The sequence below is a fragment of the Arctopsyche grandis genome, chromosome 5, assembly GCF_051622035.1.
Source record: "Arctopsyche grandis isolate Sample6627 chromosome 5, ASM5162203v2, whole genome shotgun sequence".
NCBI lineage: Eukaryota > Metazoa > Arthropoda > Insecta > Trichoptera > Hydropsychidae > Arctopsyche > Arctopsyche grandis.
This window is the reverse complement of record NC_135359.1, coordinates 13,354,520-13,372,810: the sequence shown is the minus strand read 5'-3', so window position 1 is coordinate 13,372,810 and position 18,291 is coordinate 13,354,520. Positions and strand designations below refer to the sequence as shown.

The 18,291-nt window shown below is 34.5% G+C and overlaps 2 protein-coding genes across 2 annotated transcripts; one reads left to right on the top strand and one right to left on the bottom strand.

Annotated features, from left to right (window-relative positions):
* The first annotated feature begins 3,849 nt into the window (after positions 1–3,849).
* LOC143911522 (synaptic vesicle 2-related protein) lies at positions 3,850–9,888 on the top strand. Its single transcript, XM_077430415.1, has 12 exons — positions 3,850–4,150; positions 4,227–4,386; positions 4,457–4,553; positions 4,627–4,751; positions 4,954–5,017; positions 6,475–6,600; positions 6,680–6,751; positions 6,827–6,966; positions 9,070–9,227; positions 9,304–9,415; positions 9,488–9,572; positions 9,647–9,888. The coding sequence occupies exons 1-12, from the start codon at positions 4,021–4,023 to the stop codon at positions 9,881–9,883; spliced, it is 1,506 nt and encodes a 501-aa protein (XP_077286541.1). The 5' UTR covers positions 3,850–4,020; the 3' UTR covers positions 9,884–9,888.
* A 4,426-nt stretch (positions 9,889–14,314) lies between these two features.
* Positions 14,315–16,750, bottom strand: LOC143912329 (lysine-specific demethylase 5-like). Its single transcript, XM_077431614.1, has one exon. It carries the CDS (start codon positions 16,748–16,750, stop codon positions 14,315–14,317), a length of 2,436 nt encoding a protein of 811 aa, XP_077287740.1.
* Positions 16,751–18,291: the final 1,541 nt, after the last annotated feature.

Sequence of the window (18,291 nt, the reverse complement as noted above, 5' to 3'; positions counted from 1 at the left end):
ATAATCAGTAGATTTTAATTTAATTTATATATATATATATATATTATATATATATATATATATATATATATATATATATATATATATATATATATATATATATATATATATATATATATATATATCCATATTTACCGACACACTGTTTTCATATGTATTATGTTTTAAAATTAAACAAAAATCTACTGATTATCACGTTAAAATTAAAAATTCAAACATTATGAAATGCTTTTTTCATTTAAAAAAAAAAAATCTTTTATAATGTTTCTGTATAACAAATCTAATTTTAAACACAATTTTCTTTAACACACAAGTTGTTTAGTGACTTTTGTCTTACCTTGATGTTAAATATGTTCAATAGTAATTTTCAACAAACAGTGAATGGTTCATAGCTAAACGGTACATAAAATGACATATATGTATGTAGATGCAGTGTAAATAAGTGAGAGGCGCTTGACCGAGTTAGGAAAATCAGTTTTCCGGGTCGTAGTACGGCACGTAGAGGCCGGGTTCGCCGAACTGCAGGCCATCTCAACCAATAACGAGCTACGACCCAGTTTTATATATAGAACCTCTCAGACAGTATGGCCTCAGCATGTACGAACTTATAACTGTCAATCGTTTGCATTTTATATTTTCCACCAATTCAATACAGCTTCAATTGTTACAATGTTCGTCTAAAAATGGATCACTCATAATGAAATCTGAAACAACGTGCATTTGAAATTGCACTTCATACATACCATAAATGTAACAAATAATTCAAATATACATATGTATGTACATATACAATAACGTACACATGTTTTTGTTGGGAACTGTTTTATGAAAGAAAATCGACGATGATAAACAATCGAACTCATCGTTCCATACCAGAGATATGTTACAATAATAGAAGTGGCTTTAGGCGTTATATTGTTGTCAAGTGACGATTGTCCACAGATAATCCTAAATAATTTTAGCATCAGTCGTATTTGATGCTTGATAGTCGACGTACATATGTCCGATAAAAACTTCTCTGGGCAAAGGCAAGTGCATCGTTAAAAATTGCACGATGCAATCAAAAACACACAATAAACAACATGGGATACATTTTTATAAGTAAATTGATCATTTAAGTAACATATTATTCAATCAACATCGTATATGAAAGCGTCTGGCGACAGCTAGCATACGCATACGTTATGGAGACGGTACGCGTGTATTGAAACAATAAATGTATTCCAAGGGGCGCTTCTATTATTATAACATTTTTCTATTCCATATTAAAAGCTTTTATAATGTGATTTTGAACAGTATAGCTTTAAATAGATAAACTTTCTCTTTTTATCTCATCAATGGTAATAAAATATGAATGTTTTCAAATTCATTGAAAATGTATATCTAAAATTGGAACGACCTAATAAAATATGGAAGGGAATAATGTTTGGCAAAAAATATATGTAGATAAATCTACATAGTATGTATGTACATATGATATTAAAGTTGTTAAAAATAAATTTAGTTTGGCTCTAGCATATTTTTACAAGCTTTTTATTAGTTTAACTGACTGTGTGCTTGAACCGACAGTATTTGTGAGATTATTTTGAACCACTTTCACTTTTCCGATAGCTTTGATATTTTGCTGACATAAGGGGGTTAGTTCTAATTAAAATGTCTCTGACTTGAAGCTAGAAGTATTTAATCATTAGCGAAACCATTAAAAACTACATATATCGGAATCACTGTCAAATCGGTGTGATGACAGTTGGCTATCAGACACGCCTTCTCGCCACCCTTACTCAGTGGTGTCACCCTAATGGTTTCCATGGGTTTCCGGAAACCCGTTGTTAAAAATCGAAAGTTTCCGGAATTAAATTCATATAATTTTTATCAAAAATTATACAAATCTTGAAAATTTAATGAACTTTCATGTAATAATGCCTTGGATGCAAAAAAATGTATATATGTATGTATATATATATACATATTTTTTCAAAATAAATTTTTGGAAAATAATTTGGAAGCCCGTTGTTCGAAAATTGGGGTGACATCACTGCCCTTACTTATCTTCACAGGTTACAGAGTTGAACAGTTATAAACTTTTTTTTACAAGCTTTCACATTTTCTCATATATGTTTTTATTTCATCAACAGACAATTAAATTAAAAAATGGAGAAGTATCAACTGCCTAAAGCCGTCACAATAGTATGCAGGTAAATCAATATAAAATTGGAATCAAATACAAAAACTGATGTACAAATACACGTTTGTTAAGTATCATATGTGAATATGACAAGTATACGGCACAGTGTACATAGGTGTAATATGTGATCTGAAAAAGACTGAGTCCCCTTAACATATGGCACCTCCGGACCTTGTTGAGAAGAATAACACAATCAAAATTCGATGTTAATAATATTATAATTTATTTGTGCAAAAACTATTTTCAACAGATCAATAATTTTTAGTTAAATTAGAAAAAAATGAACTTTACTACGTTTTCATATTTTTTTCAAATTTATTGTCAAAGTATTTTTTTTTTACTTGTATAACATGGAATGCGATGTGTAATATGTAACTGACAAATCTGCGAATTGCTTTATATAATTTTTTGATGGTCTTGCTCTCTCAAAGAATATTTAAAACAACTTTTAATAGAGTTTCCCTAAAAATATATGACTCCAAATAAGATTAAGTACGTTCCTACCACGACCGTAGCCATGATTATTTTTAAGGGGGGGCTGAAAGACAGGCACTCCCCCCCCCCCCTCCCCCAAGGGTTTAAAAATAACGAAACTTTTTACAACCTTCTTTTCGTTCGGAATTAGGAAAAGGCGTTGAATTAAAATAAAAATTTGCAATTTTGCACCCTTTATAAAATTTAGCAGAAAGAAAATTGATGTTTCTTTGGGATTTGATAAAAGATAAACAACGTTTCGGTAAACAATAATATTTACCAATTTACCATATAGCATTCTTTATCGGATAATCGGATAATCGGATATTTTTTTTTTACATACATATACCAGGAAGGCCTTACAGGTAAACCCCAATGCGCCTTCCTGGCCAATTACAAACAATGCAGCATTTTTATTACAAGTCAATGAATTACGAGACAATGAAAGCTCGTAATTAAGGAGTCATGAATTGTACATAAATTTTATTATACATTAATCATACTCAAATAGTGGTGACATAGTAGGTAGGAAGGTTTTTAGCCAATTTAATCGGGAACCGTTTCAATAATGAAATCAGAAAAATTGGCAAAGTCTGATAGGAAACGATCGACTTGGGGTCACAAATATCCAAGTCTGACCAGCAGCACTACAAATATACTCATAGAGGCAGAAGCTTAACGACCGATCTATGCTGCTGGCTATATTTGCATGACTCATTTTAGTTCGAAAAGTACCAGAAAAATATTCTATATTTAAAAGCGAATAAAAGAACCATATGCTAAGTTAATTCTCATAAATATAATATATATTTTTTTAATTGAGAGGTGGTGTCGCTATAGCTCCCCCCTTGACTACAGCCATGGTTCCTACATAGTATTAATCTCCATTATTCGTGTCCAAAATAAAAGTAAGGCAAACGCTTTAGTTGTTGGCTGGGATACAATTATTATCCACTTGAAATAAAATAACACAATAATACAAATTAAAAGTAAAATAATATATGTATTATTATCAGTAAACGGAAACATAATATCCTTATTTTTCAACTTTTAAAATTCAGCAGTCAACAAGCGTAACAGTGATGTTTTTCCCTATTTGCATGCGAATGGAAATTTCAAAATTTTATTTGTTGATAATATGTGTGGTTTAGACCAACACGAATTAGAATATTTTTTCGAATGGCAACATTAGTTTGACGTTTACTGTTAGTGTTGTGACGTTTGTGCTCGCTTGATTGAGACGGCCACATGGACAGCGCGATCCCGTTATGAAATTAATTTATAACTCTCAATACTTTGCAACACGTTTAATTACCACTTGAATTTAAGTTGTTTATAGTTTGACTTAAATAAAAACAAAAATGAGACGATCAAAAGGCTATCAAGATTTGGACGAATCCGGTGAAACCACACAGAGGACTAGAGGACCTCCACCGGTATTGGGCCCCGTCCAAGAAATCGAAATGGCAACAGTTTCAGTCGTTCCAGATGGTAAGTCCTATTATGACTTATGAATCACCATCAGCTCTATCTTTGTCCCATATTCATTTTTTTAATCATATTTTAGATACGTTCACTGTTACTCAAGCTGTAAATTCTCTTGGCTTTGGATGGTTTCAAGTGAAGCTCTCTCTCTGCACAGGTTTGTGTTGGATGGCTGACTCCATGGAGATGACTATATTGAGTATACTATCTCCTGCGCTTCATTGTGAATGGAATATATCAAAGTAAATATTTCTATATTATAATTCTGACTTTTTTTTTGTTTGGGAAAATATAAATTTGATTTTATTTCAGGTATCAACAGGCTCTCACTACCACGGTTGTGTTTTTGGGAATGATGTTGAGCTCGACATTTTGGGGAAATCTCAGCGATAGATACGGGCGAAAAACGGTAAGCATCCGATGGTTGCCAGTTTATTGTTTGTTTAATTTTGCATTTCCTTAATTTCTTTTCATCATTTCAGGCTCTTTCAATGTGTGGAGTGTTGCTATTCTATTATGGGTTTCTAAGTGCTATAGCCCCCAACTTTTTGTGGTTGTTATTTTTAAGAGGTCTCGTCGGTTTCGCAATCGGCTGTGTTCCGCAATCGTAAGTATAATATGTCTTCATCTTTGTGTTTTTGTGTGTTTTTTCGTTTGCTTTTCTGCCTTGATTTATTTAAAGAATCAATATGGCCATTACCATTTCATTTTCATACTTTTTTTAATACATTTTCAGTGTTGTTTGTTGCACTGTTTGTTTTTTTTAATTATTGTTTGTTTTTGGTTTATTTGCTTAATTTTTTTCGTAGCGTTACCCTTTACGCTGAATTCCTGCCTACAAAACAACGAGCAAAGTGTGTCGTTTTACTAGACGTAAGTATATAGTTATTTTATCTTAGAAAAGCCCATTGATATTCACTGATTATACGATTTCTTCATCCCTTTATAACACTGAGCAACAAAAAATTATGTCTGAGTTTGCAGCGCGGAGCTAATCAACTTAACTAAGTTTGACCCACTGAAAGCATGGGAAAAAAATTCTATAAAAACTAATAACATGGGAAAAAAATTCCCAAAATACACAGATACACACGCATTTTTTCTAAATCATGAAAACGGGATCAGTGATCGATTCCGAGTTCGAATCAGTCAAAATCTCGAGTTCGAATTTTCGCATGATCACAAAACTTCATCCATTGTTACTACATACATATGTAGATAAAGTAAAAAGTGTAAAAATCATATATTTCTGACTTTTAAAACTCGCTAGATAATTAATTACAAGTATTTAAAGTAATAAAAAACACAATGAATAAAAAACCTCCGACTATTGATTACAATACTCGCTTTTAGTACAACAATACTATAGTTTGATATAAAGACCACAAATGCTAAAAAACTGCGCATTTTTCAAACGCTCATATGTCATAAATGAAAGCGAAACAAGAAAAATCATTATCATATTCGAATTCAGTGAATCAAACTTAATCACGATTGATTGAGCCACAGAGTAGCTCATGGGTTAAATCACTGTTTACGAATAGAAAAGATCGTGGGTTCAAATCCCGGCCCGAATCGAATAATATATACACAGCTGGCGAGATCTGGATAGTTATTAACCACTTAATGGCCACGCGTTTTTACAAACTGATTCGATTATTTTATTATATGTATTTAGTGCCTAGACACTCTTGAATATATCACAAACTAACGAAAAATATTGTTTCAATTTCATTAGTATCACAAGATGTTTTTAGATGTCACTGTGAAGAAACCAAAATTAATTTCAGAGTCATAGCCTTAAATACGAAAGAGTGCGCTTATGGTGATAAAGTGGTTTAAAAAACCCAAATCGACCATCTCCTGCTAGAATTTTCTGATTTATCTAGCTTAATTGTTGTGATTGTGAGTCTTAAATGTGTTTCTTGCAAATTCATCATATATTACATTTGTTGATTTTACCAGTTTGTCTATAGATGACGCTATTGTATTGCAATGTATTGTTTGTTTAGTACTTGTATCTACAAAAATTTGATCGTAGGTGTCGCCTTGGAGCAACCTGTCATGGCACTCGTGGTAGAAATATATGTATATGTAATAAATAAATAAGTTGCTCAGTGTAATTAGCACATATTAATTTTCTCACAAAAATACTATAAGAATGAGCTTTTGTAAGACGAAATCCTATAAATAATAACTATTTATACCAAGCACCCAAAATATTTATATTTCACATACATAGTTTGATCCATTTTGTTATTTTGAAATAGCATAGTCTCTAAGCTGTATCTGTGTTATTCATAATTTTTTTTTTAATTTTATCATTCCAGTGTTTTTGGGCACTCGGTGCTTGCCTTGAAGTGGCATTAGCTTTAGTAGTCATGCCTACTTTGGGAATCCATTGGCTTTTAGCCTTGTCGACGGCTCCACTATTACTATTTGCTATGATTTGTCCGGTAATGCGATATGAATTTCACAGCAAAAATTTTGATTTACAATCATAATATGACTGCAATTATGTATATTTGATTTTAGTGGCTTCCAGAATCTGCACGATTTCTCGTTGCTTGCGGAAAACCAGATAAAGCCTTAGCAACATTAGAACAGGTGATTGTCACAATATTTGCTGTGCTATATTTTTGGTATTCGAATCATTCATGTTTGTAATTCAAATTCTTTAAGGTTGCTCGCGACAATGGTCGTCCAATGCTAACTGGAAGATTAGTCTGTGATGATACCGGAAGTATTGGTCAAAGAGGTAGATTAGGACCACTTCTATCACCTCCACTGAGAAATACATCATTATTACTTTGGTTTATTTGGTATTAATATAACAGGTCCCTACGAGGAGCATTGTCATTTTTAAAAAAGCAAAACGGAATTAATTTTTCAAAAAAAAAAATTTAACTAATGTTAATGTTTGATGGAGTATACCACTAACGTTACGTAGTAAAAATGGAAAGTTCATCATCCCTGATGCAGTTTTCTATCCTGGGCATCTTCTATTCGGTTCGGTGACAATTTCGCACATGGCGATCTTGCACACGTCATGAAAATCTCGAACACGGAATATCTGGCACTCGAAAATTACACCCACCGAGAGTTTCCCACGTGAACTATTACGCTAACGAGAATTCGAGTGCCAGATATTCCTTAGTCGCAATTTTCGTGGCATCGATTGTCATCTGCGAAATTGTCCGTTTACCCTTATGTTCATCCATTCCTGGGGCGCCTGGTGATTTATTCTTCAATATTTATTTATATGTAGTTTTGAACCATTGTGGCATTGCAGAAAAATATGATTAAAAAAACAAAATAATAATACATAATAAAAATAAACATAAGGAAAAAATTAAATTAAATATGGAATAAAAAATATCAAATAGCAGAATAAATAGTAAGGAATGTCTTGAATCTACAGCCAGCACTGATATATAAGAACCAGCCGTAAATACAAAACATCCCCACAAGGGTCAAATGGAAGAGAGAAGATCAAAATTCACTCATACGTTCATCAATTATGAAAATAACGATGAGCGCAGGCTATCAGATAAATAAGTTAAAATAATCTACGCTCATTTGGTGGAAAATATCACATTCAGGCACGGCAGCCTTTCATTAAGAAGTCGGATAGCTCTTAGAATAGAAACCATTCGATAAAGAACTGTGCAGACAAGAGGTACACCCATCAAATGATGTCTACCACGCACATAATCAACAGGGACATAAATTCCCAATTGTGCCAGCAACGAATTAATCCAATCATTTTTATTTTATTTTATTATACATCAATTAATCAAGCACACTTGTCTAACAGATTGCTCCAAAGCGACGAGTGTGCTAAACAGATTAAGAATGGAAAAAATATATGAAAATACAAGAAAAAATACAGAAATTCTTAACTGTTCAAACTAACTCAACTGTTCCAATTGGTCGCGCGTGCAGAAAATGACGAGAGATGTGACAAATGTCAATGGCACCATCCAGTGAATTTAAGAAAACGGAGGCCACGAGGAGTGAGAGAATTGCTATAAGCCACAGCTCTAGCCAGAGGAGCGTGAAAAATGGGACGATAGTGGGTCCATATCAAAGCATGAAGCATGAAGGCCCAACTCAGCCAGAATAGACGGACAGAAAATAAAACCTCTAAATAATCCATACCCAAAATGTAGGCTAGAAATATGAGTAATACCCATGCTCTTTCCTATATAGGAAACGAAAAAATGCTTTTTTCACTTTATCAATAACTAAAGAGTAATTTGCATCATACGGATTCCACAATCGCATTATACTCTAGCTTGCTTCTAACAAGCGAGAAGACAAATAGTTGGAGAATATCCTAGCATGTCTCAGGATAAATCCGAGTCGACGAAAGGAAACGTCAGCAACTGTCTTGATGTGGTCGTGAAAGGTCAGTTGAGGGAAAATGATACCAATCAACTATATGTAGTATCCACACGCTTCAACAAAATAGATCCAATGGAATATCGGTGACAATAGAGAGAATGTACCTCCATAACTCAAAATTGCATCCATTAATTATTAAAATTAAGTTCTAAACCTAAAATAGAACTGAACTCAGCTTGAAGAAGTGAGGTTTGCCTCTCATCCTTGACCGACAAGTATGATTTGACGTCGTCAGCAAACAAGAGACATGATGCATTGGATAGGACTCTAATTTTACTTGTGGTTCGCAATTTCTCAACCTATTTCATAATTAACCACTGTTCCATTGCTACTGAATACAAAATGGCGATCCATTTGAAGGTGAATGGCCGCACCCTCACCACTCCGTGACTCTCCCTTCCAAGAGTATCAACCCACCAAAAATTACAATGCTCCTCATTGTTACCCTTTACTTATATCCGTTGTATTTTACATATATGTACTCACATATGTTTAAACTTTTTGTCTATTTTATTTAGGATGACTTGTGCTTTCTGCTATTATGGTCTAGTTTTAATGACAACGGAATTGTTTGAAACATCGGTAGACCATAGCGGAACATGTGCTTCAGACTGTAGACCACTACAAACGACTGACTATATGGATTTGCTTTGGACAACTTTGGCAGAATTTCCAGGTTTGAATTAAATGTTTAAAAATTTCAAAGTCCATTTTATTAATGAATCGTAAACAACTATATTTCATCTTTACAGGTATATTTGCTACAATTTATATAATTGAACGCTTTGGAAGGAAAAAAACTATGGCATCACAATTCATTATATTTGCAATTTGCATCTCATTTCTAATCATTGCTACTGAAAAGTAAGTGTATATTGCCAATATTTATGCTATATGATTTAGTAAACATTTTATCAATTTATTTTCATATTTCAGTCGCACATTTATGACGTGCATTCTTTTCCTAGCGAGAGGAATAATAGCTGGTCTCTTTCAAGCTGCTTATGTTTACACTCCAGAAGTATGCTTTGTTTCATCGTAAAATATTTTTTCTTATAAATCTACATATGCTAAATTAACTGACATACTTTCTAGGTGTATCCGACACCTCTAAGAGCAACTGCTGTCGGTGCATGCAGTGCTGTAGCAAGACTCGGCGCCATGATTACTCCGTACGTTGCTCAAGTGCTTTTGAAATCATCAGTGGGATTAGCGACCCAAGTTTATGGGGTATCAGCACTGTTGGCAGCTGGAGCATGCCTGGCACTCCCGATCGAAACAAAAGGACAAGAATTAAAAGAAAACATCGAAAGACCAGCAACATCGACATAATGTAAAGAAACGCGTCTCTTTAAAAGTTACTATTTATTTTTATTTAAAGTTTAACTTAAGCACATGTGTTATACCTCAACTTTTTAATATTTTTTTAAGCATAAAAGTAATTTATTTTTGTTTTATACTTGGATTTTTCCTTATTTAAATTATATTATACGAGTATATTGCATCATATACAAGTGAGATTAAAACATTTAGTCGTAGCTAAATATGTTAGTAATTAAATTCAGATAAATATTTCCAAAGATTTTAAATGTGCATCTGTAACTTTTATTTAACTATTAATCTACTCAAAACGTATTATCATGCAAATTTAATCTGAATTTTAGTATTAAACATGACAGCGCGGGATACATGCTAACATTAAATTAATTACTTAAATAAATAAATATATTATTGTTATTAACCGATTGACATTTCCGTGTTGTGATTTTGAAATTTTATGTATTTAACCCAGTATTAAAAGGATCGCGAGTATTATATTCTAAAATATATATAACTTTAAACCATATTGTTGAGCGATTTAATCGATTTATTATATTAAAAAATATATTGTTTTAAATAAAATATACATATGTATGTATTGCAAGATTAATTTGACTAAAGTAATACAACACATCTGCCAAACGAATGTAATTATAGAACTATTATATGTAGGTTTTGATGAATGAATTTTAGATTCGAGATATTTTATACATATGTAGACTGATATCGGTCAATTGCTATTCTTGTTACTCTTATATGATATTTATTGTGATACTAAAAATCGAGCATTTATAATTTTATAAAACATTGAAATTAACTAGATTTTTTATTTTGTTCAAGTTTTAAATCACCGTTCTCCTAAAATAAAATAATTATGTGCACATTAGTTTTTCCCATTTAGTAGAACCTCGACAGCTTTACTTGTGTGAGTGCGATTCTGATATAATTTCAACATCTGTCAGAGTATCACATCCTTAAAACCAGGACTGTGGAGTAGCTCCAAAATTTACCAACTCCGATGCTCTGACCTTATGCTTCAACTCCGATGCTCTGACTTGAACAATTTTAGTAAGATCGACTTTTCTTGCCAAAGTATAAAATTGTTAGTATAAATATGAATTATCGGTAATGAAATGGCTACAAATAATAAAAAGTAAGTACATTCATAGTGTATTGTGTATGAATTTCATACAAAAACAATCCAATTAAATAAAAATAAAATGAGGGGTTTTTAAATAAAATAGGTGGTTTTGGAAAGGAGTTGATTCTGTATTTGAAATTAAAATTAAACGATTGGGAAAGGAGCAAGGATATTGAAGTCGTGAGAATAAAACTCTCAATTATAAATCTATAGCTTGTAATTGTGTAGATTTACAAATTAGGTGTTTTACTTTTTTACTTGTTTTATAATCAATTCTATGTAAATTTCACAAGTATTAAATGAAGTCTACTGACTTCTAACATTAAAAATAAATTTACTTTGGTACATCTAACAACTTCCTGCAATAGTGAGTAGAAATATTAAAATTGGAATGAGTTAAGATATGATAACTAATATATTATACGTATCACAATTAAAATCTAATAACTAACATAATTTTAATCTCCTTAATAATGAAAAACTTTACTAGTGCATTTCTGTAAGTAACGTTTGTATTAATCTTTAAAAACGTTCTTTTAAAATAAAATAAAACAAAAATAAAAATCATAAAGCTTTTACAAATTACAAATGGGACATCAACGATACACAATTACTAGGATTTACGAATTAAACATTTTTTGGCGCTTCACTAATGCGATTTAAATATTTATTTAGTACTCTTTTACAAAAAATTTCATTGTAACACTGCAACCATGTAACTTTAATTTTGAAATAAAAGTGACAATTTTAGACAAAATGACACAAATTCAAACTAATATACGAAAATAACAACTGCGTGCGAAATTATTGGAGATTACAAACGTTGAAATTAATACGTAACAGTAAAGATATCCTTTAAATGAAAAATTAAACTGTTTGAAATAACTAAGTATGTATGTATGTGTTATACAAATCATAAAATATTATATTTACATAATTTTTATTAAAATAAGCATTAAAAAAAAAATTTCGTTTGCATATAAGTCTTGTAAATAGGCAAGATAAATGTACATATATGAGATAAAAATATCTTCATTACATAAATTTCGCTGAAGCTATCAAAGACTGTGGTCACAAATTAATCATTACGATGCGGTTAGTAAAAGTGTTAACATAATACTAAAATACATATGCGAAACAATCTTCGAGGAGTAAAGTTGAAAATCATATTAAAATTATTTATTTATCATACATTTCCATCTATATTGTGTAAACCTTCCAATATTAACGATCTAGCCTATTTATTTTAACTTCAAGCATTTTAAGAGATTCATCAACACACTCTTATATAGTTATAAATTGTAAAAGCAAAAAATAATCATAAAAGTTTAATAAAACACATACACTAGTCACTCTGGTTAAAAATAATTTTTCAAATAACTGAAAAACACATCTTAACTAATTGATCATCAGAATAATATTATATGCTAAAAATCATAATAAAGTTTTACCATACATTTTAAAGGACCAATAGAATCCACTCGTTATTTACTAACACAAAGTTAATTTTTATTTTAGTACAACATGTAAATTCCAATGATAGTTATAAAAAAAAAACATTTCAATTTAACATTAAATGAAGGACAAAACTTTTAACACAAAAACGATAGTACCTAGTCGAAGACAAAAAAATGTGTCTTAGCATATAATAAAAAAAAAGAATAGTGCAATTTAAAACATTTATCAATTTTATAACTATTTTAAAGTCCTAATTCCTTTCGAGATAATCAAACATCTTGAGGAAATAATCAAATTACACAACACACAAACACACATCAACAGACCAGTTATCCGTCCCGCTTCACCGCCAATTCAAACCAAAACATTAAGCAACAATTTGCTCAAAAATTTAAATTAGCTACACACATTCAACGACATTACATCAACACACCCTCCAAACAATACTGTATCTAAGAAATGACTGAAATATAATTATATACACAAATAAGCACTACAACCAGACCTGGCTTAATACTTTGGATATATCATTTTGCAAATGGAAAGTCTTACATGTGAATATTCAATTTTACAACTTGGTTGTTTTGAGATTCAAAGCCAAAAACCATACATTTAATTTTGCAGTTTATTCATAATCCTAACGATATTTAAGTAGTGATACATTAAACTATATTTGGAATGAGGTACAGAATAAAAGTCGTTAAAGCAGCATTTATCCAAAGTTCCATTACATAATAGTTTATGGCATCAACTGATTTTATTGCACCCAAAAATGTATCACTGAAATACACATGACCTCAAGGAAAATGTTTTTTTCTTAGACTAGTATAACATATAAAAAAAATACCAGTCTATTCCTCGAAATTGCTGATACAGATAAAGCATACACAAAAAACATAAAATTTCAATATATGTAGTATTTACAACAAATTGGAACAGCAGCCTACCAAATTGAGTACTTGTCAGTTATACGGGCGCATCTGAGCATCGAGTATACACACACTGACACATACAAATACGAGCAAATGGCCACTAACAGTTGCAGTTAAGTGACAGTACACAACCGGTAGCTTGGTCTCCACTTGTTCATTTTTCGTGCAATTTGAGACGCATGCGCTTTAGAGTTGAACGGACGCGTTTTGAAAGATTGCACGGGAAGTATTCGTCACGACACACAATCAAATCAGAAGAAACAATAAATTTTATAGAAGATTATCGAAATTTTCCGCTATGGGACTACAAGGTAAATAACAAAAATAAATGACCCTTTAAAAGTTTTGGGAACAAAATACATATATAACCTCTGAAGAAGTGAAGAAAAAAATGAAGTGGCTTCAGACACATTATTGTAAAGAGAAAACAAAGACTGTAAACAAAAAAAAAGTGACGCTGATTAAACATACGTCAATTTTTAGTCAAGATTATTGAACAGTTGATTGCATACGCCGTAAGGCATGCATCATGTTTCATGTTGAAATGAAAATTAAAAGCGAACGTTGAAGACGAAAGCGACTAAGTGGAGACATAGCTAGTGATTGAGGTTTCATCAAACGATATTGATAAAAATCGAAAACGCATTTCATAAATAATTTTATTATACGTACATATAAGATCCATTTGAAGAGATTCTCTCTGCAGTAAGGCAATACTGGCGTCAACCAAAACATATATGAAAATAGACTTATAATACAATATTTATATGTATTAGTGTAAGTGTATACCCTCAATGCTCGGATGCGCCCGTATAACCAATAAGTACCCCGAATTGATACTATGTATAAAGAAAAATAATACTGAAAAAAAAACATTTTGTACTAGAAAGTGACAAAAAAAATCATCTCATTTCAATCATCCAGTTCGATCACTACCGGATCAACAGGTCTGGAGAGTTTACCATACTCCACGTTTAACTTATCCAATAGTCGACATTTTGGAATCCTCAACGACCTAGATTGGCCGAGCAAAATTCTCATCCTTTCGAACTTCCCCGCTAGTGGCGCGTTCGGATTGATCAACTTCTTCGCCCTCGTCATCCATCGATCGAAAGATTCGATCCTCCCTTTGAGGGTGTTCAGCATGACGTGCAGTTCTCTCAGCGTGTATCTGTACAGCAGCTGCTGATTCTCCGGCGAGCAATTGCACAAGAGGCCGACATGCTCCAAGCAGACCGTGTTGTGACAAGCTTCGCAGGTGACAGACGATAGGAAACAAGTGGTTTTACACACGTCGCACAGCCGCTCATCGTCGGACAACAATTCAAAATGGCGCATCAAACTTCGGGTCACGCCTCTTTTCTGCAGGTCCCCCCGCTGCTGTGTTTCCAAGCGGATCATGGACACGAGCTCTTTATAAGTCGGTATTACTATGGCTAAGTCTAGATTGTTGCCGATGAGCGCCATTTTACAAATCAGCTCGTCGTGAGAGAAAACACACAGTCTTTTTAAACTTTTGTAGTGCAGGACGCATTCTCGTCCAATCGGCAACCAATCTGGCGGTGCAAAGTTGACAGCCTCGGCGAAATTGTATCCCTGATTGAAACCGGCGTGGTAAGAACGCGGAAAAGTCACGACAAATTCACCGGCCTTTTGATCTGTGCGATATACCGGCACACCCGCGTCAGATAGTATGTTAGGATTGTAAATCGTCACCAATTGATGCAGCAGATCCGGTTGGGTCGAGAATAAATCCGGTGTGATGCTCTTCATCGTTCTTTCCAATAGTTCGGCATTTTTACCAGGCACTCCGTACCAAGTTTTGGTGTCGCCCCAATGTAAATAATTAATGGAATAGCTCCAGTGATCTTCGTTATGCCAGCAGAAGGCAGAAAAGCACATGCCGACATACATCCACGGTACGGTCATTCCGGAAATATCATCGTTGACGAAGCGCAAAACGGAATTATCTAGCACGGGCAAGTTGTTCAAATTCCAACCGGAGTCTACGTATTCTTGATCGCCTGGGAATACGTTATGAGACGACCTCGTAGGAAAGCCGGAGCCGTGATCCATCGAATGAAGATCGGCACCGTATTCAACGGTGACATCCACGTCTATGTTGGAAGCGATCTTCCAAAACTCTTTTTCGGCCAAGACGGAAGAGACGCGATGACCGGGCATCATGAAATAATCAGACTTGAACGAGTCGGCCATCATTCCAAACTCTTGCAACGTATACGTCCTGGTCGCCTGGGTGAATCCGAACGCTTCCGGCGGCTGTTTGATCTCATCGGCGATGCAAGGATAGCACCACCAGTCGAACTCGGGTATGCGTTTCAACGGTGGATTCACACACGAGATGTGATAAGCGTCGAAACATCTGTCGCAAGTTACGATATCTTGCTGGCTGTGGTTTTGAGAGCACACGGTGCATTGATACACGGCCAACGGATCTAGTTCGGGTCGGGGTCGTTTGCGCCGGGGTCCACTAGGAGGAGGCGTCTTAGGTTTGACTTCGCACCCGGGCATCTTAGGTCCGGCTCCGTAGCATGCCAGTCTGCGTAGCTCTCGGTTACACTTTCCGGTGGCATTCGCTTCTGCGGTCATTCTCTGTTTGCGAATGCGTCGCATCATACCACCGGGTGCTACGGCCGGAGTCGGAGGCTTCGCGTCGTCTTCTTCGCTCTTCAATTCCGGTTTGCGCTCCTTTTTAGGTTGGAGGGTCGTGTCGTTGAGGAGGTCTTGGAACGGAGCCAAAATGTCCATGTAAGCTATTTGAACGAAGGCAGCCGCTTCGGAGGAATGTCCGAAGCCGAGCGACGAAGATATTTTGGGCCACTTGTTGGTGGTTGTGCATTTTAAATGGCCGCCCTCTAATTCGACGCAGTGATATAATGAGAATAGGTCAATTTTTTTACCAGCCAGTTCTGGAGTCTTGTAGGGTTTGGCTCTGAGTTGCCAGTACCGTTGCAGGCGGTCTCGGAAGTGCAACTTGAGCCTGGTGAGTCCTTCGAGCTCGTTGGGGCGCATAATCCTGGGCGTGAACTCCAACGAGTCCACGTCGAGGGCGAAAGGTGGCTGCCATCTGGAGGGCGGTTTGATGCGACATATTCCGTAGGGTTCGGCCTCTTGGCGAATGCGAGCGATGTAGGCCAAAGGGTCCAGGAAGTCCTCTCGGGACGGGGAGAAGACGGGGGCTTCGGGGGGCGGCACGAACTCCCACTGGCCGGCGAGGGCGGCCCTGAGGGCTCGCTCTCGGTCGCCGACCAACTCCACGTCGGCTGCGGCTGCGGCTGCGGCTGCGGCTGCGGCCCCACTTTCACTCGCCGCGTGGCCCGCTGCCATCGTGACAGCTGACACCTCGACTCGTTCACTCGTTCACTCGTTCTCTCGTTCTCTCCACGCTTCGACGCTTCAGCCGACAACCCGACAGCTGAGCAGAGGCACGCGAGCCGACGGCCGACAGCCGATTGTCGATTCGCACGTACACCAATTCACCAATACGTTGACAGCATGTACACAATAAACGCCTGTCTGCCTCGCACCATAGACAAATTTAAGCTTTTCTGAAGCCAAATGACTTTATATTAGCTAGTAGTGAACGGGAGCACTATCGAGGAATTGAAAGGTTTTCTTGTTTTCGAATGGATATACGAGTATGTATACGGCAAGCAAAGACGTCACTTAGCTTTTTCCAGAAGGAGGCAAAAGTTAGCCAATGTGTGGTTGTTTTTTTATAAATTACTAGTGGTTTTACCCGCCTTCGCACGGTATTTGTAACAAAAACCGCTTAGACACGGCTAGTCTAATAGTAAACATTTATTTGTTTTTTTATTCTGGAACTGTAAAGGGAATACGGATCTAGAACTGGAAAAGAAATCCGGAACCGGAACATAAAAAATAATTTGGATCCCGAACTGAAACAGGAATCCGGATCCGGAACTGAAACAGTTATCGAGATCTGGAACTGAAACAGTAATCAGGATTCGGAACTGAAACAGTAGTTGGGATCTGGAACTGAAACAGTAATCGGGATCCGGAAATGATAAAAGAAACCAGAAACGGAACTAAAAAATTAATCCGGAAACATAATCGAAATCGATATCTTCGTCATAGATACTTTTTGTTTTATGATACTTTTACTTTATGTTTGTTTTTGATGGTCCCAACCAAGCCTTTAAACCTTACATACAAAGTCTCTTTCGAGATTATATTATTAGATAAATATTTTTTTTTTGAAGAAGAAGAAGCTTCTGATCGAAATTCTGAACTTGTTGCAGTTTCTCTTAGTTTAAACTTTTAGTAACGAATAATCGATTTGATTAAGATTTATTGTATTTTATCAAATAAAATGCTCTTTCCTGACCTGGTAAAATGTGCCTTCCCACCTCCCCCCAGATGACGTCCCTGACAGCAATGTCAAATATTTATTTAAAAAAATTATATTTCAGTGGTATTACAAAATTACTCAATTTGGTATTGCGGCCAGAAAACAAATTAAATGACCAGTATTTTATTACAAAATTGTCAGTATTATATTATTAAATGTCATTATGATTAACAAATGGACAGCATAAAAATTTGACGTACATTCGTCGGAATAAATAGCAATGCTTGTTGGATAGAATTGTCTATCAAGATCGTACCAATCTGGTATTGATATCAAAAACATGAAAGTAATATTGGCCATTCTTCAAAATAAAACTTTTCATTTATATTTAAATACTAACCATTTATATTTAAATACTGACCTTTTATTATAATATTTATACTGAACATTTGTATAATGAACGATGGATACTGGCTGTTTAATTAATATAAATACTGGCCATTTAATATGAATACTAACCTTTCTATTTAAATACTGAAAAAAATAAACTAAAATA